General features: G+C 36.8%; 2 protein-coding genes and 1 long non-coding RNA gene across 4 annotated transcripts in view; 2 read left to right on the forward strand and 1 right to left on the reverse strand.

Moving 5' to 3' along the window:
• Positions 1–5,065, forward strand: part of REEP5 (receptor accessory protein 5) — a 52,232-nt gene extending 47,167 nt beyond the window's left edge. Inside the window, exon 5 of the mRNA XM_077138971.1 lies at positions 2,626–5,065. Within this exon, the coding sequence (XP_076995086.1) occupies positions 2,626–2,675 (50 nt within the window). The 3' untranslated portion in view covers positions 2,676–5,065. The remainder of the gene's footprint in view (positions 1–2,625) is intronic.
• On the reverse strand, positions 1,360–20,753 carry SRP19 (signal recognition particle 19). Of its 2 annotated transcripts, none has more exons than XM_077138973.1 (5): positions 20,546–20,753; positions 19,813–19,888; positions 17,650–17,721; positions 17,424–17,535; positions 1,360–1,730 (listed from the first exon to the last, which is right to left on the reverse strand). In XM_077138973.1, the coding sequence occupies exons 1-5, from the start codon at positions 20,584–20,586 to the stop codon at positions 1,651–1,653; spliced, it is 381 nt and encodes a 126-aa protein (XP_076995088.1). In that variant the 5' UTR covers positions 20,587–20,753; the 3' UTR covers positions 1,360–1,650. The 2 variants fall into 2 exon arrangements, with proteins under 2 accessions (XP_076995088.1, XP_076995087.1); XM_077138972.1 differs by lacking the exon at positions 1,360–1,730 and adding an exon at positions 15,565–15,877.
• The window catches only part of LOC143665501 (uncharacterized), a 79,207-nt gene continuing 75,522 nt past the window's right edge, over positions 20,661–24,345 (forward strand). Inside the window, exon 1 of the long non-coding RNA XR_013167020.1 lies at positions 20,661–21,025. This is a non-coding gene — a long non-coding RNA (uncharacterized LOC143665501). The remainder of the gene's footprint in view (positions 21,026–24,345) is intronic.

A 24,345-nucleotide genomic window follows, 5' to 3' on the forward strand; every position in this document is an offset into this window, starting at 1 on the left:
ACTCTGAATTAGGATAATAAAGGGTATGAGCTGCAAAGGTTGGGGGTGATCTTAAGAGAGATGGGTGCTTGACGTTGAGATTATGAAAGGATTGGTAATGCAAGGATCATGGAAGTGAGTGGCCGACATAGGATGGAATAGATTAGAGTAGTGTTAGAGTGGCAGTAAATTAGAAGTTAAAATCCTCAGGATATGAGGTAGAGTAGATCAAGGATCAGAGATAACTGGAAGGCTAGTGGAGATAAAAACTGATGCTATGATATTCCGAAAGTGGCAATGAAGAACAGACAATGACTAATGTAATTCTAGATTCTGTGGTACTTAGGCCCATGGAAAGAAAAAAAAAACACCCGAGAGGGTTGCAGGGACACCAGTGTCCTCGGGGGAAGCCAGATTTCTCTAACAGCAAGAGGGAAAGGAAGCATTTGGAGAAATGGGTGAGGAATAAAGGAAATGTTGGTGATGATGAATCTTGAGTTCCTTGAGGGCACAGTGTAAGGGGTTTTAGGAATTTGGGAAAGGGGTATACAAAAGGGGTTTTTTTAGAGCTTCTTAATAATTACAGTGGAGATGAGAGGTGTCGTAACCACTGGGAAAGTTAGAATCCCTCCCCAAACAGTTCTTGAGCAGCAATGAGTTCACACTGGTGATGTGTTCTCCCCATTTCTCCCTCACAGGCATCTGTCTTTTATCTTCTAGACTCCTATTTCTGGGCCTCCCACTCTGATCAATAAGTTTATGCTTTCCAACTTGTAGTTTTCACATCCTCCTACTTTGCAGTTTCTAAGAGTTTTTTTTTTTTAGCCTAACCAGCAGCCTTTGGTGATGTAATTTTGTCTCGTTTGTCCACATTTTCTAACTTCTTGGGTTTCTTGGATAGCAATACTCTAAAATCCAATTTTATTTTGATATAATACATTCCTAAACAGGGTTGTGAGAGTTAAGATAAGTTAGGAAGAACTTAAATGCTGGCATATGATTTAGATTTTTCTTAAAGCTTCTGGATTCACTAGGAAGTAAATTTTTACCAAGGGTTGGTGAAGAGAGGCTGCAATTTCTTTAGTTGAGTAAAGGGAGAGTAGCTGTCAGGCAGCTAGTAGAAAGGGAGGGAATCTTTGGCTCTCATCACTGAGGCTCTGTGCTCCATCAGAAACAGCTGCAGTTTATGGAGTCTTCAGGAGGTCCCGGAGGCTTCCACACAACTCCCCTGCTCTCCACCTCACATGCCACACTAGTGCTTACAGCACATTCCAAGCCACTTGATAAGTAGGAAGAGGACAGCTTAGTTTCACAAATTTAGAAATAGTTTTGTTTTTTAATTTTTATTAATTTTTTTATTGTGAAAAAATAATATATACAAAAACAATAAATTTCAAAGCACACTGCAGCCATTAGTTACAGAACACATTTCAGAGTTTGGTATGGGTTACAATTCCACAATTTTAAGTTTTTCCTTCTAGCTGCTCCAAGACACTGGAGACTAAAAGAAATATCAGTATAATGATTCAGCAGTCAATTCTTTTGTTAAATCCTGTCTTCTCTGGATTAATAACTCCACCTTCTCCTTTGGTCCTTCTCCCAGTCTTTAAGGATATTTGGACTATGCCCATTGTAACTTTTTCATGTTGGAAACGTGATAGGAGGATGGAACTAGTTGATGTTCTGAGGCTGGTCCCTCTGGGCTTCAGGACTTATCTGGCCTAGGAACTCATCTGGAGGGTTGTAGGTTTCTGGAATATAATCATAGTATATTGAACCTTTGTAGAATCTCAGATTTAGCCCTAGGTATTCTTTAGGGTTGGCAGGAATGGTTTTGGTTGGGGTTTGGCAAACCATGATAAATACCAATCTAGCTGAAGATCATGTAAGAGTAGCCTCTGGACTCTATTTGAATTCTCTCAGCCACCGATACCTTATTTGTTATAATTCTTTTCCCCCTTTTGGTCAGGAAAGCATTGTCATTCCATGGTGCCAGGGCCAGGCTCATCCCTGGTAGTCATATCTCACGTTGCCAGGGAAACTTTCACTCCTGCATATCATGTCCCAAGTAGGGGGCAGAGCAATAATGTTTTCTTGATGAAAGTACTACCTGCTTCATGCAGCGATCAACTCGAAGGCTTATGGCAAACCCTTACTTCTCATCATAGGAGGAAATGGTGGCAGAGATGACAGAGTATAAATATTCATATACACACACTGTCATCTCTGGGTTCTCTGATTTTTGTCACCATGAACAGATTTGATGACCTAGTTGCCATCAAATTGATATGTAGTGAAATCTTGTAGGCAAGCACCAGATAAAACAATTTCTTGATCACTATATGCCTAAAGAATCTCTGCTTTTTTTGATGTTTAAAATAGGACAGAGGGCAGACAGGTTAGGTGATACTATCACAAGGGGGGCTTGACTTACTTGACCTTGAAGAATTTCTTTGCCTAAGTATACAAGGTATATACTCTAAATGTAGGTACCTTGTCCACTTCCTGGAAATCCTTTTAGCCCTGATCTCAACCCTCAGTGTGTTCTTATTTGTACATGTCACTGAAGATTTATCTAGTAGCTATATTAAGCACAGAGCCTGTGTTACAAGGAGTTTTGATATAATTTTATTTCCCTCTTACCAGCCAAGAAAGCTACCGTGAATTTACTGGGTGAAGAAAAGAAGAGCACCTAAACCATGGGCTGAATGAAACCTTTTTGCCCTCTGTACCTTTCTGTTAGAGCTTGATGTTATATTAGGGACTGTGGTATAATCAATTTAATAATGTTGCCTTGGAAACATTTTTGATATATTAAAAAAAGAAATGTGTTTGTTTTTTTAATTTTTTGCTTTTACTGTCTGTACACATAGGAAGCATTTTAATTTAAACTTAATGCGGTGGGCATGTCCAAAATTTTGGAAAATTTATTTTTTCTTTAGATATAGTAAAAGACATGTTACTGTCCTGCAGGAAATATAAACATAAAATAAAATTATATATCCCAAGGCTGTATACTTTACTGGGCCCTCTCTGCATGCATTTTCTCTATACTTAACATTTAGGATACTCTTTATGGTCCTTCATGTAATGTACAATTTTTTATAATTCTTACATGTTTTTAATGTATTTGTGCATAATACATATATAGGAAAATGTTACTGTCTGACTATATAATATGCATAATGCTCATGGGGTAAGGGACAGAGGAAAGTCGTAAATGCCATTTAAACTTCTGTACAAAAAGACCACTTGATAAAAGCTGAAGCTTCCATTGTGCTGGTGTGATCTGCTAAATAATACTTCAGAAAATTATACAGATATTTCAAATTAAGAGAATTAAGTGAGAAATGAGGTTGAATGGTAGTTGGCCTGGTTGTTTTCCTAACATTTTAGCAGCTGAGTACTACTCATTCTACTGAGGAATGGGGAAATTTATACATGCCTCAGTAATTTACAGCTTCCAATTCCTTGTAGAATTACTAATGCTGTCTTGTAGCCTTTCAAAAATCTCGTTATAAGCTTTAGTTTTGTTTTAAGATGTTAAAATGGAAACCATCCTTGGTATCACTTCAAAACTGAGAAACATGTTGGTTTAGTCTTGTTTCTTCCCCAGTCTTAATTTTTTAAACAAGTTTAATGAACCTCCAAAGACTTGCACAGCTCTGATTACATATATTTCTGGTTTATATTATTAGCAACAACATGCTAATGAAGATACCTAGCTCTAAAAGCAATTCTGGAAGAATAAAGGAAAGCACAATATATAATGTATAGCTAAGTAGTGGTTATGTCAAATTCCCTTCACCTTCTTTCTCTGGCCTTTAAAGATCAAACATAAGAAGCCTTCTGATTTTCCAAATCAGAATCATTTGCAATCCATTTTAAATGCCTTCATTTTTTTTCCTATTTTGCTAAGTTGTAACTTCATTAAATACAAAACAAAGGTAAAATTAATGCCTTCAACTTAACAAAGGTCTTGTCTGGACCCAGAAAAACTGAGCTTTACAACATACTATTAGGATCCGCTGGAATTACACTAGACTAAAACAAGAGCATTATAAAACTCAATGAGGTTAAATATCCAGCCAGTAAAATATTTTTATAAGGCAAATAAAGATGATTAAATTCTTTGGATAATAATAAAGATTATAATGATGTTTCTTGATATAAACACTATTACAGATGTCAGAAAGAGGAGAGAATATTACCCAAATATTATAATATGGATCATGACTTTTTTTTTTTTGGAGGAAAACAGTGGTTCTCATAGGGCATCTTGCTGAATTTATCTTAAAAAATACACAAAACAAAAATTTTTAGAACGCAGTTACTTGGTAGAGAAAATCAAATATTAGGTTAAAAAAAAAAAGTACCTGTAGGAGGATTTAAATCCCTTTTCTAATTCTTCATTTCAGAAGAATGAAAATTAGCAACTTTTGGCATATAGAATTTATAACCAGACTGTTAGGATACAGAATATATAACTTCTAGTATATAAGAATATATAATCAAACAAAATGGGTATAAAAGTTTCTAGCGATCATAACTATTTATAGGCTAGTATCAGTTTAAAAACTAGAATAAGAGATATATTCTGAATGTGTTTTTTTCTGTTAACATAACTATTTTAGCGTGCTTCTGCAAGAAATTTAAGGAAATTAAGTTACTTTTTGGAGTTCAAATTGTACATGTAGAGGCAGAAGGTAAGAGTTAAGCAATTCTGTTAGATTCCCCAAATAAAATATTACCAGGGTTAGAATAACTATAAAAGTAATTTTTAGCTTGTGTCTAGCTATAGAAGACAAATGTTTATTTGTATATGAAAGGTATTTTCAGGTATTTTGTGAAGTTACAGCATTTCTACTTAACATTTTAAGTTCTTCAAAAAGAATCCCTGCAGCAATTCTTCTTTTACTTGAAAGTTGCAATCATCATTCATATCAACAAAGTGACTGCTACTCTGGAGAGAGTCTTCTACCCACAGCCTGGAGAAAATGAGCATAGCTTTTAGATACATTATTGCCTATCCTGAAGATATCATGTACTGAGTGGAAATGGATGTAAATAAAGTTCAATCATCTTATTTAACGGTCACTTCATTTTATTTTGTGGGGCTCTTTTTCCATTTTCTTTCTTTTTTTGTATGCTGTATGTATGGTGGGGGTCAGATTTCATTCTTTTCCCAAGTGACTATCCTGTTATTGCAGCACCATTTGTTGAAATAATTTTTGGGGGGTGTGGTGAATGCATGGGCCAGGAATCGAACCTGGGTCTCCTGCACCGGCATGCAAGAATTCTACTATTGAACTACCCTTGTACACCCTTTTTTTCTATTTTAACCTAGAATCAGAAGCAAACTCCTAAGTAAATACAGATGAATGGATTTTAATCATTGACCCCCTTCCTCAACTGCCTATAATTTTCCTCTGGTGGTAGTGCCTGTCAAAGGGAGATTTTTGCCTAAAGAAAATACACAATAAAAAAAACTATTAATAATTAGCACTAGATGTAAAGGAAATCTAAACCATTCTTTTCTACCTTCATATTGCATTTCAGGTAAGTATGCCCACATGTATTATTTTGATTGCGTTAACACTTGTTATGTGTACCTCTAAATCATTTTGGACTTTCTAAAAAGATAGCAAGAAAATAAAGGAACTTGAGAATTTTATTAAAAATGACTACATCTGGAAAGTATGCTTTGGTCAGCTTAGTCTCCTACATCTGCTTTTTATAGTCTATAAGTTTAGAATTATGGTTTTTAGCGTAATATAGGTACAATTTCAGCTCCTTAGTCATCAAATATTACAGTATTATTTGGCACGGCAGGAAAATAAAAATATTGAGTGATCTTAAAGATTTTCTGACTCCTTACTATAATAATAGCTTATAAAATGTCTTTTATAATATACACTTAAAATCCAATTAAGAGTGATAAGAGGTTCTTTGGTTAGGTCAGAGATCCTCAAACTTCAGCATGCATTAGAATTTCTTGGAGGGAGGGTTTCTTAAAACATTGTTTGGCTATGTACCACAAAGTTTGATTCAGTAGGTCTGGGGCGCGGGGTGGGGGTGGGGGTATGAAAAATTCGCATTTCCAACAAATTATCCAGTGATGTAACTTTGTAATCGTTAAGTGCTGTCTTTATACTTAGTACAAGAGGTTTTCAAACCTGGCTTCACATGAGAATCTTCTGAACTTTCTAAAAATACTGGTATGTGCTTCCATTACCAGAAAATTCTGAAGTGATCTACCTTGGTATTCTTTAAAAACTCTGGTTGATTCTAATACGTAGCCAAAGTTCAGAACCACTGGTAGAGATTACTAATGAGGCTAAGGGCTACAGGATTTCTGTTTTACTTAGTTCACTTGGTTTATTAGTTTCCTGCTGCTGCTGTAACAAATCATTACAAAATTCTATAGTATGATTATAACACAAATTATCCTACATTTCTGGAGTTGAGAAGTCCAAAATGGGTTGGCAGAGCTGTGTTCCTACAGGGGTCTTTAGGGAGAGAATCCATTTCCATGCCTTTTCCAGCTATTAAGGTTATACGTATTCTTTGACTCTGCTTTTGTCCTCACATCTTCTGATTGTGACCCTTTCTCTCTCTTAAAAGGACCCTTCTATTTACAGTGGGCCCACCTGGATAAGCCAAGATAATCTCTTCATCTCAAGATCTTAAACTTAATTGAATCTGCAAAGCCTCTTTTGCCATGTAAGGTACCATTCACAGGTTTCAGAGATTGGTATGTGAACATATTTGTAGGAGGATAGCTTTCAGCCTACCACACCTGATCTCTCTTTGGGAACAGAAATCTCATTATAAACATCAATAAAAGAAAAAACTGCAAAGAATACATCTTTTTTTAAAAATATTTTTATTGGCAAATCTTCACACATACATTCCATACATGGTGTACAATCAGTGCTCACAAAATCTCATCACATAGTTGCATATAAGTCACTGTGATTGTTTTATTTTTGAACAACTGCATCATGCCAGAAAATAAAAAGAAAAAAACTCATACATCCTACTATACCTTTTACCCTTCCCTTTCACTGAGCACTACCATTTCCATCTATCCAATTTATTTATATTTTTATCCATTTTTTTCTACTCATCTGTCCATACCCTAGATAAAAGGAGCATCAGACACAAGGTTTTCACAATCACACAGTCACACTGTAAAAGCTATATAGTTATACAATCGTCTTCAAGAAACAAGGCTACTGGAACACAGCTCAACAGTTTCAGGTACTTCCCTCCAGCCACTCCAATACACCACAAACTAAAAATGGGTATCTATAGAATGTTTAAGAATAATCTCTCAACTATGAAATCTCTCAGCCATTGGTACTTCATTTTTTCTCATTGTTTCTCTCTTACCTCCTTTTGGTCAAGAAGGCTTCTCAATCCCTTGATGCTTTGTCCCGGCTCATCCTGGGATTTCGGTCTCATGTCACCAGGGGAATTTACATCCCTGGGAGTGATGAACCATGTGGTGGGGAGGGCAGTGAACTTACTTGCAAATTTGGCTTAGGGAGAGAGACCACATCTGAACAACAAAAGAGGTTTCTCTGTGGGGGACCCTTAGGCATAATTATAAGTAGACCTAACTTCTGCTTTGCAGGAATAAGTTTTATAGAGGCAAACCCCAAGACTGAAGGCTTGGCCTATTGATTTGGTTCTCCCTACTACTTGCAAAAATATCAGAAATTTTCCAAATGTGGAAGTGGAATATTTCTTCTTTTTCCCCAGCTGCTCAGGGGACTTAGCAAATACTTCCTTATTCACTGCTCAAATCACTCTGGGAGATATTGGGGCATCATACTAGCCTGGACAAACCAACAAAATCTTACGCCCTATCTAAGATTTCATGCATTTATGATGTTCCAGCAAACTATTCAAATAAGTTCGGTAATGTACTACCCAAAATATAAATTTTGCACCAGATAAACATTTCTCCCTTTGGTCTCACACATATATTGAAGTTTTAAAAATATGGACAACGGATTCTTGCCTGCCATTCAGGAGACCCGGGTTTGAATCCCGGTCCATGTCCTCCCCAAAAAAACAAACAAATAAGCAAACCAAACAAAAATTCAACAAATGGTGCTGCAATAACAGGATACTCACATGGAAAAATAATGAAATGTAACCCTGCCATACAGCATACAAAAAAATATATATGGATAATATCGTCCTTTACCCTGTATTCTGCTCTACCTTAGTCTTATCTAGATCAGCTTCCTTCATATCTTTACTAGAAGTCAGATCCCTTTTCGACTTTTTAAACAGTTATGGTATGGGGTACTGCTCACTTTCATAGCTTCAGAGCTCTACGTCTGTGTCTCAGGTGTCATATAAATACCCAAAGTTTCTGGGAATGACCAGTGTTCTAGTTTGCTAGCTGCAATATATCAGAAACAGAATGGCTTTCAAAAAGGGAAATTTATGGGCAGGCCACGGTGGCTCAGCAGGCAAGAATGCTTGCCTGCCATGCCAGAGGACCCGGGTTCGATTCCCAGTGCCTGCCCATGTATAAAAAAAGGGAAATTTATTAAGTTGTTAGTTTACAGTTCTAGGGCTGAGAAAATGTCCCAATTAAAAAAAGTCTACAGAAATGTCCAATCTAAAGCATCCAGGAAAAGATACTTTGATTCAAGAAGGCCAGTGGTTCAGGGTTTCTTTCTCAAGTTAGAAGGCACACAGTGAGCAGGGTCAGGGTTTCTTTCTCATCTGGAAAGGCATGTGGCAAACACGGCATCATCTGCTAGCTTTCTCTCCCAGCTTCCCTTCATCAAGTTCCCCAGGAGGCGTTTTCCTTGTTCATTTTCAAAGGTCGCTGGCTGGTGGACTCTGCTTCTCGTGGCTATGTCGTTCTGCTCTCTCTGAATCTCTAGCGTTCTCCAAAATGTTTCCTCTTTCGTAGGATTCCAGTAAACTAATCAAGACCCACCCAAATGGAGACACGCCTCCACCTACTCCAGCTCAACATACACTCTTGATTAAATCACATCTCCAGGGAGATGATCTAATTACAATTTCAAGCATACAATGCCGAATAGGGATTAGAAGGACTGGCTGCCTACAAAATGGGATTAGGATTAAAACATGGCTTTTCTAGGGTACATACATCATTTCAAACCAGCACAACCAGGTTATACACAAATAGCTCAGTATCTCAGAATTTAGAAATAACAGTTACCACTCCTAAACATATATGACTGCTGTAAGAGCTTACAATCTAAGACCCTATACAATAGGCCCCCAACTGAAAACCCATTCAGTGGAAGCATATTACAATGTTACAGTTGACTATAGACTCTAGCTTACATTGATTGTACTCTTTCCCCATATACCATCCACATTCAACACCTCGTAATATTGACATTCACTTGTTTTCCCTCATGTAAAAATGTTTCTTTATTTGTACATTTAATCACCATGATTGTCCACTCAAGGCATTCCTAAATTATACTGCCTCAGTCTTTATCTATATTTTCTTCTGGTTTCATATGTGCCCCCAGCCGTCCTCCCTCAATCATACTCACATTCAGATTTATTCAGTATATTTATACTATTACAATCAGGTAGTATTGTGCTATCCAATTCTGAATTTTTACAATCAGTCCTGTTGCACAATCTGTATTCTTTCAGCACCAAATACCCAATCTCTATGCTATTTCTACCTTCTGATAATTTGAAAGAGCATATCTTAAATGCTGGAAGGACCTAAAATGAGAATTGGTGAAAAACGACCCTATCCCCATCTAATTAGACAGGAGAGTTTATCTGGAGGCAATTTCTGGGGTGTGGAATAGAGTTAAGGGAGGGACACTGTAGGACTGACTTACTAAATACAGATTGACTGATGAGCCAAATTCCCCACTCCCACCTACTCTTTTCCCTCTAGACTCCCAGGATGCTGGCAGGTACACCTTTATCCTCCAGGAAAACTGGTAGACTTCTTTCTGGGGAAGTTGACCAGCCTAAGAGAATATACCTCTAAAGTTGGAAATCTGTCCTAAAACGTCCCAGCCAGAGATCCTTTCAGAGAAGTTCATAGTCCGAAATCCCTACTTATGTGCTCAGAACTTCCCATCAGCTTTCTTGGTCTTTTGCTCTTAGATACAAAGAGAAAAACAGAAATCTAAGGCAAGCTGCTTAACATGACAGGGATCCAAATTAAAACAGAAAGGTGGCAAAAAAAAGGAACTTGTAAACAAAATACTTGTCAGAGAAATAAGACAAAAAAAAAAAAAAAAAAAAAACACAATGCATGAAGTAAGAATAGAATGCTAGAAAAAGGAAACAATCAAATGACCAAAAAAAAAAGCTCCTAGAGAAGTTGAAAAGGTGATACTAGGAAGTAGAGCAAAAAAGCAAAGAAATGGAAATGAGGGAAAAGAAAGGTAAGAAAGTTTGAGAACTAATCCAAACAAGAAGTTCTAAAAAAGATCAGAAAGGAAGAAAATTTCCAGAACTGAAATTTCTGTATTTAAATAAGGTCACATTTTCATTGTGCTGGGTAATCAACATAATGGACCAAAAGATCCCCCCCCCACACACAAGATACACTATTGTGATATTTCAGAATACTGAGAACTAGACATTGTGAGTTTAGGTAAGAAAAAAGAACTGAATGACTTGGACTTCCCTTCACCAATAACAGAAATTTGATGACCGTTCTAGTTTGTTAGCTGCCGGAATGCAATATACTAGAAATGGAATGACTTTTAAAAAGGGAAGTTTAATAAGTTGCTAGTTTACAGTTCTAAGGCCGAGAAGATGTCCCCATTAAAGCAAGTCTATAGAAATGTCCAATCTAAGGCATCCAGAGAAAGATACCTTGGTTCAATAAGACTGATGAAGTTCAGGGTTTCTTTCTCAAGTGAGAAGGCACATGGCGAACACAGTCAGAGTTTCGCTCTCATCTGGAAAGGCACATGGCAAACATGGCATCATCTGCTAGCTTCTTCTCCTGGCTTCCTGTTTCAAGAAGCTCCCTGGTATATGGAAGTTGCAATATCCAATGATATTTTCAAATGGCAAAAATTCAATGAAGTTAGAAGTTTTGAAGGATGGATGAGTGCTTATCAGTTAGATCTTCTGGCAAGTCAAGGTTATCTATTCTCTGTGCTTCAAAATGATGACATTATCATTAAACTTTTTGCCTTCCCTCCCTGACACTTAATATCATGGAGTATGTCTGTCTCATTCTCTGATCATGTAGAATTAAAAATGCAAATAATATGTCACAATAAAAAATATATAAATGGAACTTGCAAAAAAAAAAAAAAGAAGCTCCCTGGGAGCAATTTCCTTCATCTCCAAAGGTCTCTGGCTGGTCTCTTCTTGTGGCTGTGTTGTTCTGCTCTCTCAGAATCTCCTTCATTCTCCAAAATGTTTCCTCTTTTATAGGACTCCAGAAACTTATTAAGACCCACCCAAATGGGTAGAAACATGTCATCAACTAATCCAGGTTAACCACCACTCTTGATTGGGTTACATCTCCAGGGAGATCATCTGATTACAGATTCAAACATACAGTATTGAATAGGGATTATTCTGCCTTTATGAAATGGGATTTAGATTAAAACATGGCTTTTCCAGGGGACATACATCCCTCCAAACCAGCACAATGACCATGAAGCAATGCCCTAAACTTCTGTAATGAAATTATTTCCAATTCTAATTCTATAGCAGGCAAACTCTTAAGGGTAAATTGATGACATTTTCAGACATAAAAGGTCTAAGAATGTTTATCTCCCTTACATTTTTCATAGGAAGACACTGAAAATGGGCTACACAAGGGGAATACATGGGATACAGTAAAAAAAGATATCCAAAACAATAAAGCAGTGTGTTAACTCCAGATGATGGTGAAGAGAGAACTCAGAGGGATAGCTGTGTACTAACCCAAAGGGTAATCAGTATGGAATAGATCTTGGCAAAAGGCTCCAAAAGACTTGTTAAAGAAGATGAAACAAAAGTGAATAAACGTTTTGAAATGATAACTTCTCTGACAGGTAATAATTTATGGCTGAGTAAGTGATAAATTTTAGAAAACTAAGCAAAAAACATGACAATTAGCTGCAAGGAAAACAAAAAGAACCACAGAATACCTTAAGTGCTTCTCAAAACTTTAATGTGCATCACAATCATCTACGGATCTTGTTAAAGGTATTCTCATTCTGTGCTGGGACCAGAGATACTGCATTTTTCACCAGGTTCCAAGGGAGGCCAATGCTGCTACACCTCTGACCACATTTTTGAGTAGCAAAGGTACTACGTGCCTCATATAGTACATATCATATATATAGTAATAATGTAAACTCTGAGCAGTGATCAAACTATTAAATGTATTGGTAGGATGGGAAATGGTGGAGAAAGGAGAAAGAAAAATTAAATGCTCATAACCCACAGAAGGGAGTTAATGCCCAAACTAAAACAAATGTTATTAAAACTAGCCAACTCTTTAAGTACAAGTGTAACTTTGATAACAAAGTCTTTTAAAAGAGGCAAAGGATATGAATATAACTGAAATAAATACAAATGGCATTTCAACAAATGAATAAATGCTCAATACTGATGTTATAAAACATACCATTTTTCACTTGTCAACTGACAAAGAAGAAAAGTTCATTAATGCACTGATTGCAAGAGCAAAGGCAATTCAATGGAGAAAAATTAGTCTTTGACAAATGGTGCTGGCATAACTCAACATCCAAGTGCAAAACAAATGTATCTAGATACTGATTTTACACCTTTTACAAAAAATTAACTCAAAATAGATCCTAGATCTAAATGTAAAACAAAAAATATATAGAACCATCTAGAAAACTAAGAAAAAATGACCCAGGGTCTGGCAGTGAGCTTTAGATATACTAAAAGCATAATCCACTACAGTAAAAGTTGATTAAGTTGGATTTCATTAACATCTGCTCTGCAAAAGACACTGTTAAGAGAATAAGTTGTTAATGAGTGAGACAGGGAAAACAGTTGGAAAACATATCTACTTAAAGCACTTAAATCCCAATGTACTGACAGCAAAAATACTAAGGAAACAATTCATTGAACAATGGTCCTGAAACTTTTTTGGGCAATTCCTATTGCGCTGTAACTAAATGCTTTAGATTCCAGTCACCTTGTTTTGGCAAACTTTGACGTTGGCTAACCCAGCATCAATTCTTATCTGCTTCCCTCTTGGCTGACTCTACTATCAGAGTTGAAAAAATTATATATTCACTTTGTCACCCTCCCTTGCAGCTAGACGTAGACGTGCCACAATTCTCAATATATGAGATTTACCTAAGTCTGCTAGGAGAGATTTAGACAAATCTTTTGCTTCCCTTTTAGGAAGGGAGGGTAGAAGTGACTGATACAGCTAGCTATCCTTTCTTCTTGCCTTGAACTCTGATACGGTATTTGACTATGTGTCAGTCCTTTTACAGCTCAAGACAATAATCAGTGTATTAGAAACGTGCTACAGATGGTGGTGTTGAAAGATACAAAAGAAGACATCACTGAGTAGCTGAACCAACACCTGTAATAACCTACCTCTGGATTTCACATTATGTGAAAAAATAAACTTCTGCATAAGTCCCTCGTTTTCTGTTACACAGCTAAACATATTCCTAAGTGATAACACTTCTGCAAAGGATCTTCTCAGAATCATGTTTTGCACACACTCCACCGTATGTCTAAGTCAAATATGTAAAATACTATACTCTCATGTTCACTATAAAATACTAACAACATAGATATTATTAAAGGATGTGAAAAATAAATACTAATAGAAATCCTAATATTTTCCCTGAACTACAAGAATTACCTTCATACTGCCTTGGGTGATGAACCCCATTTTAAAGCTCTGCAACTCTGGGTTTGCTTATTTAGGAATCAATTGGGATTGTTTGATTGCAAGCAATACAAACTTAAAGAAAAAGGTAATTACTATAAGAACATGAGGTAGAATTCAAGGAGAAGCTAAAGAACCAGGCCTCAGGAAGAACAGGAATCAGGACAACTCCAACTTGACCATTAGATGTCTTAGCCCCCATCACTGTCTGTATGTGCTGCCTTGTAGCTGCTCTGTATCCCAGAAAAGGCTGTGTCCTTTTAATCCCTTCTTGTGAGAACAGAACTACTGTGAGTAGGATCTTTTGGTTGTTTCAATTGAGATGTGACCCACCCTTCAAGGTGGGTCTTGAAATCCTTTACTGGAGCCTTTTATAAGTGAATAAAAGACAGAAACACAGGGAGATTTAAGAGACAATGCCCCGGAGATGCTAAGAGAGGGCCTACAAATATTCAAGAGAGAAGGCCACTGGATCCAGAAGCTGAAAGCAACGAAACCTGGGAGTGAAGGATCAGCAGATGCTGGTCATGTGCCTTCTCCTATGACAGAGGAACCCCAGATGCCAGGAGACTTTCTTAAGAAAAGGTATCTTTCTCTTGATGCCTTCATTTGGACATTTCACAGCCTTAGAACTGTAAATTTGTAAACCAATAAATTGCCACTGTAAAAGCCAACCCATTTCTGGTATATTGCATCCAAGCAGTTTTAGCTAACGGAAACAATGAACTTCTGTGTTTCTAACTCCAGATTCAAAATCCTGAGAAATAACACACTTACCTAGCCCGGGTCATGTCCTGTGGTCAGAATGTGGTCCTGTAATTAACAGCTCTTTCAGAAGCACACAGAGTCAGGGAAAGCAATTCCCAAAGGATGTGCTCAGCAGGAAAAAGCACATGGCTGTATACTTTCTTCAGAGAAAGTATCATCCTGATAATGCCTTAATTTGGACATGTCCACATTATGAACTATAGTTCCAAATTAGAATTATAATTTGTAAGCTAATGAATCCCCACTGTAAAAACCAAAAAAACACAAAACAAAAACCAGGTGGCTATATAGGGACTCTTTTAAAATTCACACAAAAATCGCCATTTTCAGAAATAGTGCTTTGGGATAAAGTCAGAAGTACCAATCCAATTAAGTTTCTTGAAATAAATGTACCTGAAGCATAGGTAATTTTGGAATTCCAATGAAATTAATACTTATAAACCTACAAAATAAGTAAATCTAAAGCTTAAAATCCAGAACTTCCCATTATGTTAAAAAAAAAAACAAAAAAACAGCAATGAATTCAATTACAATAGATTAAAAGAATGTGATCTATAGACTGGTTGTTCAGAGACCCCAAATGTGATTTAACCATTTTCTTCTAAGTTTTAGGCTCACATTGTCTAAGTTTCCACTACCTATTTTATTCTCTTTTATTCCCTCCTCTATTGACATTAATTAGTTCATAAGCAAAAGCTACAAAAGTCAGTTTCAAATTTTATTTCATTAACTTAGAAGGTGAACAAAATATGTAGTTCAAATCTTATTAAACTTATTTTATCTGAAACGTAGTTTTACATAGAGGATAAACAGATACAGGATTTCAAGTAACCTATGGTACAGTCCTCTGTTTACTTGTTTTTTTAAATATGCTTCTTTCTTTCATAAAAATTCTGCACTGGAAGCAAAAAAACTTTTATATTGCATAAAAGCTAGATGCAGACTTCTGATGTAAATTTTTTTATTTCATTGTCAACTCTGGTGCTGAAGCTGGGAGGCACAAATGTTCACAGTTCAGTTAAATGGTGAATACAAAAAGCTTCTTCTGTCTCCTCAGATACAAATTGGAAGCCTCCGTTCATATCTCCTATAGGAGGTCCACATACTTGCTTCTCATACCAAGTCATTTCTTCTTCTTCCCTTTCCCTTTTTTACTTCCCTCACCTTGCTGAAGACTTTGGTCACCACCTCCTGTTTTTTGTGTCCTTGTTTTTAGTTTAGGTATCATTTCTGCTGCATACAACATTACTGACTTACCTAGGAACCAGAAGTTAGGCTTAGTGTATAATATGAAAAAAATTGATTAATTTGAATATCATAAAGTCCAGAAAACCATCATAAAACAGGAAATAAGGAATTAAAAAAAAACATCAAATGACTGTGAAGATAACTTGCTCAAGTGGGGACCTCTACTGGAGAAAATAAAGTATTGAAGATGAGAACAACACTGAAAATACTTAAATGAACAAAATCAAAATTTAAAACACTAAGGTTGAAGCAAAAATTTTGTTCTTAGTCCTAGCATTTGGTCTACAGATCAAAGGGGACTATATCTAAATTTAATGATTTGGAAACAGAGTCAGAAAACCACTGAACCGTTAAGATACCAAAACACATGGTACCTGTCTTAAAACAAATGTAATTAAACTACAATAGATCTTAGTCATATGTTCAGATGAACTATGCATAGATGAACCACTGTTCTATGCACCTACCACAAAGCTTCCAGCTCCAGTAGCTGCCTTTTACCCCCACATACAAAGTTCTTTGTCTTTCTTCTCTTTTTATCATCTATCATACTATTTTCTTATAAGATACTAGAAGCAACATTCTTTCAACCTTAATTTTTACATCTATATTATTTACTCATCAAATCAAAGTACTTTTTGTCTTTTGGGAAATGGTATAAAAAGATACACAGCCGAATTCCCACCTTCTGACTCAGAATCTAAGTTTCTAGAACATCTATCTGCCAATACTAACAGGTTGTGGTATATAAAAAGTCAGTCTATTTTAATTCAACCAAAGACAATTAAGTTGTCATTTTGGGGGTATTTTGACATGGGAAAAATACAAATTAAGTAAATAGCTCCATTTAAAAAATTAAACTATCTTTTTTAAATAAAAAATTCAGAAAAGAATAACATGTAAACAAACACCTATATTCCCAATCATCAGAATTTACATTTTGGGATATTGATGCTCAGAATTGTTATTATTTAAGAAATAAAACACTAGAGATAAAGCCACAGTCTTCTCTGATCACCCCCAGTCTCCACTTGTCATCCCTGCCCATTATGAGGCAAATTACTGCCTTAAGATTGGTTGTATCCTTACAGTCCATTTCAAAAACATTTACATGCATCTATCAATAAACAACAGTGATATTTTGTATTTAACTTTAGCAGTATACTGTACACATCACTTGCTTTTTTCACTATTACTTTTTAGATTTATTAATGATAGAAATCATTATGAAATCATCAAGTGTCTCTAGGATCTGAAAAGGTAATTAATACCTGACCATTTAATGATTTACTTTATATTCTTAACCTGGGAGCAATGGCGGACTTTTAGAGGGTTATAAAATGTTCACAAAATCATTTTTTTCTTTGTCAATTTTTTTTTGGCATGGGCAGGCTCCAAAACGATTTTTTAAAGAAAGTGTTGGTAGGTTTCATCGCATTCATAAAGAAGTTCTCAGCTTTTTTTTACTTTTCAAAAGGTCAGTTTCAGAAACTTTTTTGTGCACAAAAGAAAAAACTTATTCCCAAACCTATTCATTCATTTAAAAAAAGCTTACGTGATGGGAACTGTATGAGGCAGAGGCTGCCGTCTTCCTGTTTGAGCTGGACCCGGACTCTGCCCCTGTACTGAACATCCCGATTCCATTCTCTAGAATACATTTTATTTTTCTAATGAAAAACAAAAGACAAAAACAAAAAACAAAAACCAACCATAGGCTTTGTTTAAGAAAGTTATTAAACCAAAGATATTAGTATAGAAATAGTGACAAAAGAACACAATACCTCAAGAAATGCATTAAGTCCAACTGCCAAACATACATCTTGAATTTCCGTAGCTGTAGGATTTTCCACAGCCTGAAACGGTTAAAAACAAAATACCATACAGTTTAGTTTCAAGTGGGTACAGCTATACAGTTGTGTAAATCCTTTCAAATACTATGATAAAAACCTTAGGTTTCCTTTTTTTTTTTTTACCAGGTACAGTTGCTTCATCTGTAATTTAAAAAATTCCTGGTAATAATACCAATTCATACCTAGGTGTCCATCTCCCTTCTAACAGAATGTAAACTTCACGAGGGCAAGGACTTTGTTCATTAGTCTGTTTCTCAGCACCTAGCATGGTGCTAGGAAAATAGGAGATGCCCAATGAATACTGACTGGTTAAACAGTTATTTCAGATAAAACCCCTTTATAAAACTGTTCGAGAGCACCTAGGTAAAACTGGACATATGCATTTCCTATGGCCTTGCAATTCCACTCCCAGGAATATACCCAACAGAAATGCAAAAATATGTTCAACAAAACACAAGATCAGGAATGTTCATAGTAGTACTATTATGGTAGTACCAAACTAGAAATAACTCAATTATCTATCAATAGTAAAATGAACTGTGGTATATTCACACAATACAATGCTACAGAGTAGTGGTTTTCAACCAGGTAATTGACATCCAAGGATATTTGGAAATGTTTAGAGATATTTTTGATTGTCACAACTACAGGAGCCGAGAGTACTGGCATCTAATGGGTCCGAGGAGAGGGATGATGCCAAGCATCCTACGATGCACGGGACAGCCCTCTACAACAAAGAATTATCCAACCAAAACGTTAACAACAGTGCTGTTCATAAATCCTGCTACAAGAACAATGAGAATGAACAATCTACACTAAAAAATATGGATAAATCTCACAAGCATAAAGTTCAGTGAAAATAAGCCATAGTGTATAATTACACAGAGTTAAAATAAAAAACAGGGGTGCATGGGTAGTTCAGTGGTAGAATTCTCGCCCACCTGGCGGGAGACCAGGGTTTGATTCCCAGCCCAGGCACTTCTCAAACAAATCAGCAAAGAAACAGATGAAAATCCAAACAAACAAAAAAATTCAGCAAATGGTGCTGCAATAAGGGGATACACACATGGATAAAGAATGAAATGTGACCCCTGCCATACAGCATACAAAAAAACCACAACCAACTAAAAGTAACCTATGGTGTCAGAAGTTAGGATAGTGGTTATCATTGTATGTGTGAGTGTATATGGGGGAGAGGGGTAGTATTTGGGAGGGGACATGAAGAATCTTTCGGGGTGCTGGTAATGTTTTCTTTTTTTATCTGGGTGCTGGTTATCCAAGTGTGCTCACTTTGTGAAAATTAATCAAGTGAAATTTATTATAAATTATATTAATTTATTATAAATTATAAATAAATTACACTTGATTTATGTATGTTTCTATATGTGAAATCCAGCAATTATAGATTAAGCTCACTCTGTCAACTCTATAATTTCAATGCTTGACCAAATTATCTGAGAGCTTGCCACCAAAAACCTTTGCCACAGTGGTTTGATGTCAGGCATTATTCTGAATAAGTGCTTTGGCATCTTTTTTATTCTGAGGCAGCAAAGTAGACTTTCCTTTACACATTTAGGCAGCAGAATGGAGGATATTAAGTAATGTGAAAACAACTAGTTTACTGCTTCAACCCAAGTTACCTTAAATTTTTCACTGTAATTACAAAATGTAAATTGCTATTTTTAAAAAAGACACCGATTTTGAAAACAAAAATATGCTTCGCTTGGCATTAAGCAATTTCCAAACTTAAGCCACCAGGCCAACTAAGAATTTAAATCCTCCTTACCCAAAGCGTCTAAAGAAGAAACTATATTCTTTTAAAACTATAATACCGTACTTTGAAAAGTATTAATTTCAAGGCAAGTTTAACCCCTTCGAAAAAAGGAAGAGAAAAAATAGTGAACGTAAAATTTCTTCAGCTATGAATTAGTGCCATTTTTTTGCTGCACCAATATTAAGGAAATCGCCGCAATTATTGGCGGCTATTCACAGGCCTTAAAGAAATACAGTAAAGTAAAAAAGAAGTCCTGTGTCCGCCCCTACAAAACAACCTCCAGTCACACCTCAAAGACCGAGTTGCCAATCGCCCCTCACCTTTTCTATGGGGATCCGCCTCCCCTCTGCGATGGTCTTCTTGTTATTTAAATAAGCAGGATAGATACAAATGAACCTGGCACAGAAAAAACACAGCCGGTATCACAAGAGCGGAATTTCCCCAAAACTCATTCATTCAGTCATCATTATCATCAACATCACGATTGTTGGTACACTTATATTGTTATTTACTTAATACTTTTTCTTTAAGTTGCCTTTTACTTAACTTACTAAGTATGTTATTTGACTACCTTAGATGGAAAAGCTAACATCACTTTCTAGAGAAAGTAACCGTTTAAAAAAATACAGTAACAACGAACCATTGCCACAACTACTCAGTGAAATATACCTGCGTATTAAAGTTCCTGGAGCTGGGACTCGCTCTCATATATATCTGAAACTTTAGAGAACACAAAACAAGCCCTCCTTAACGTCATCAAACCATATTAAAAGAACAGACTTCTCAGGGATTCTGTTAGTTAAATTGCCATGTCCGCGCAGGACCCAAAGTCTCTTAACTCACACTCAGAAAAATGCTGAGTTGGAATCGTCACCCGCTGGCCCGAGATCGAACTAAAGGGGCCCTGTTAATAGCCGGACGCTGTCGGTACTGCGAGGCACAAGGGCCTGAACCGAGGTCCACCAAGCAAGGCTGTTCTCAAAGGGGAGCGGCGCAGCACCCACGGGCTAGCAGCATGCCCCTACTTCCTCAAGCCTCCTCCCCAGAACCCACCTGTCCTGGTCGGCAGGGGACCGCGCGGCAGCGCAAGCCATCTCTACCCGAGCCCGCACAGAGCCGAAACCGGCACCACAGGGAATAAGCGAAATCGGCACTGGAGAGGAACCGGAGACCGGTCGCGTCTTCCGGCGGAAGTCCTGCCCACCTCCGCCTCCACAAACCTCTTTTCCCTACGGGTTTGTTCCGGCAGCTGTCGCTCCTGGCCAGGTTCTCTAGTTTCTGACGTGGCGCGTAGGGAGATTCTCGCGAGAGGACAGGAAAGATTCTAAATCTTTCTTTCTCAAGCCCCGCCTACTAAAGCGTTTGGAGTTCTGCACGGTCGCTGAAGGAGCAGTTTCCACCTGCTCGGTTCTTCTTGGAGTTTGGTTGGCGCTAGGTAACCTCACTCAGCGGCGACTCGCTCCTCTCCGGGAAACTGCGCAGTTCCGTGCGAAAATGCAGCAAGTTAGAGCAGGAAAGGAAATGTCTTTATGTGTAAGTTTTACCCGCTCCAGGGCCCAGCAGTTTGATTTCAACTTGGCAGAAATGGATTTTTATTATAGTGGGGCCAGCAAAGTTACAGGCATTTTTTCCCCTTTTTTTATAATTAATCATTTAAGTTGTGAATTCATCGCCATAATCATTTTTAGAACATTTGCATCGCTCTAGAAAAGGAAATAAAAAGAAAAAACTCATACATCCTATTCTCTTTACCCCTCTCTCTCATTGGCCACTAGTAAATCTACCCATTTTTTTTTACCCTTTATCACCCCTGTTCTTTTTATCCATATACCTTACTCATGTGTCCATTACCTGAATAAAAGGTACACCAAACAAGATTTTCACAATCACACAGTCACACTGTAAAAGCTGTATAGTTACACAATCATCTTCAATAAGGCTACTGGCATGAGCTCAACAGTTTCAGGTACTTCCCTCCAGCCACTCCAATACACCATCGACTAAAAAGGGATATCTATATAGTGCATAAGAATAACCTCCAGGATAACCTCTCCACTCTGTTTGAAATCTCTCAGACACTGAAACTTTATTTTGTCCCATTTCTCTCTTCCCCCTTTTGCTTAAGGCATCTTTCTCAATCCTTTTGCTTAAGGCGGCTTTCTCAATCCCATGATGCAGGGTCCCGGCTCATCCCGTGATTTCTGTCCCACGTTCCCAGGGAGATTTACACCCTTGGGAGTCATGTCCCACATGGCAGGAAGGGCAGTGAGTTCACCTGACTGGCACTGTATTTGAGTGTGCTGTATAAATGTTAGAAACTTGACTACACCTTTTTAATTTCCGAAGAACATCTTCTAACCTCAAAATCTTTGCTTACTTTAGGTTGATTGCAAAAAGATCATTACAGCATTTCAGCTCGTCAACCAAACACACCTTCAGTACCATTTTAATAGCTGCCGTTTATTACAGACCTTTACATGTCCATGTGCTTTGAAGAAATACTGGGTAGTTTGATAGAGGTATTGCTTCTCTGTTACAGATGAGGTAACATATCAAACCTCTCTCCCCCTACCAAAAAAAAAAAAAAAAAAAAGAACAGAACTAACGGCCCCCCAAAGCCTGAATCTCAGTGAGGTTAGGTAATTAGCCCATTCACATTAATGATGGCAGAGCATAGATGCTCAGCAAAGGCTGCCTGGGGGCTTGACTTTTCTCCAACTCTTTGCTTCTTGTCTCTCAGTCTTCCTTGTAATTTCTTAGTATCTGATGAAATTAGGTGTTGGTATAAATAAATAAATCTTACTGCTTTCTAAAGTGTACATGAATTCTGTAAAAAGAATTCATGATAATAAAAGAAAGGTAGATTTTGGGATGAAGTTAATTCAAACTTTAAAATACATAGTTTACCTGCTTTAGGATTTTACTTTCACATTTTAGTTCCATTATGAAAATTCAAATACTTCTTTTCAGAAAATTAACATTATTCATATGAAAAGATTGGAAAATGAACATGCTAATCTGACTCTTAATGCATGCAGTAGCCTATCTACCTTCTTAGAGCCATGTGAGTATTTGGAGACAAAAGGTACAATGTAAAAATTGGTAGTTAAATTCCCTGGTTTATACATACGAAGGGAATAAATGATGGAGCTAATATTTTTGACCGTCATTTTATTGTTAGTCCCCAAACTCAGATTTTGCGCTACACTATTGCTGAAATGTACAAATACAAAGAAAGAAAGAAAGAAAGAAGAAAAAAAGCAATGCTGTTAACCATACTGGTGATTAAAGAAACAATAAACAATTACAATTTAAAAAACATGTTTATACTTCTGCAAAGGCAGGTTAAATTAAAGGAGGATGAGGTTGGACACAGAAACTTGTGGAGATTATGAAAGGACTTTTGAGACTGTGATGGCACTTGTTTTTCAGATCTTATTTTTAGCAAATTGTCTTCATTTTATTCATACAGAAATGTCACTAAATTCACCCTGTCCACCTCGATTAATGCTGTTGGGTGGGTTAACAAAGGAAGTAGAAAGAGGAAATCAAGGTGGACAAATTTTCTTAAGGTAGTCAAGTAAGAATTGAAATAGGGAAGAGGAGAAGAGTTGAGGAAGCGATGTGATGTATATATGTGTGTGTGGAGGGGAAGAGAACCGCCAGAGATGTGAAATGAGTTGTGAGCTTTGCTGGAAAAAATGCTGAGGGGAAGAAAAAGGTGGATTAGGTAATATCTGTGCAACAGATGGCCTCTAACCTACCCAATAAGAAAATAAGAAGCTACCATGGGCCAGATCCCTGAGAGAGGCTAGGGATGCAAACATAAGTAACAAAACAATCTTGCCTTTCAAGTTGCTCACAAATCTTAATTATAGCAGGTCATCCCAATCTGAGCCTAGGTTTGAGGGATCAGGAAAGTCAGGCATGCCTGGGCCTATTTGGTTAACTAATGGCATAGTGGCCTGTTTCAGTTAACTATTGCTGTATAAAAAAGCACTCTAAAATTTAGTTGAACCTTTATCAGATATATGGCTACCAAGTATTTTCTCCCATTGAATTGACTGCCTCTACACCTTTTTGACAAACTCCTTGGAGGCACAGAAGCTTTTGATTCTGAAGAGTTCCCATTTATCTATTTTTTCTTTCATAGTTTGTGCTTTATGTGTGAAGTTCAAGAAGTTATCTCCTATCACTAGGTCTTGAAGATTTTTCCCTATATTTTCTTCCAAGAGTTTTATAATACTGGCTCTTATATTTAGGTCTTTGATCCATTTTTAAAAATTATTTATTTTTATTGATATATATTATATAGTCACATACCATGTAATCATCCAAAGTATACAATCAGTGGTTAAGAGTATCATCATATAGCTGTGCATTTATCATAACAATTGAATTTTTTCTTTTTTGTGAAAAATAACGTATATATAAAAAAGCAATAAATTTCAAAGCACAGGGCAAGAATTAGTTGTAGAACAGCTTTCAGAGTTTGGTATGGGTTACAATTCCACATTTTTAGTTTTTTACTACTAGCTGCTCCAAGACACTGGAGATTAAAAGAAATATCAATATAATGATTTAGGAATCTACTCGTTTGTTTAACCCTGCCTTCTCTGCATAACTCCACCATCACCTTTGATCTTTCTCCTACTCTTTAGGGGTATTTGGGCTATGCCCATTCTAACTTTTTCATGTTGGAAGGGGCTGTCGTTTATATGGGATGTGGGGATAGACCTAGTTGATATTCTGGAGAGACTGGCCGCTCTAGGGACACATCTGGAAGTTGTGTGTTTCTGGAAAGTTACCCTAGTGCATGGAACCATTGTAGAATCTTATATTACACCCTTGGT

This window comes from Tamandua tetradactyla, chromosome 21 (genome assembly GCF_023851605.1).
Source record: "Tamandua tetradactyla isolate mTamTet1 chromosome 21, mTamTet1.pri, whole genome shotgun sequence".
Classification (NCBI taxonomy): Eukaryota; Metazoa; Chordata; class Mammalia; order Pilosa; family Myrmecophagidae; genus Tamandua; species Tamandua tetradactyla.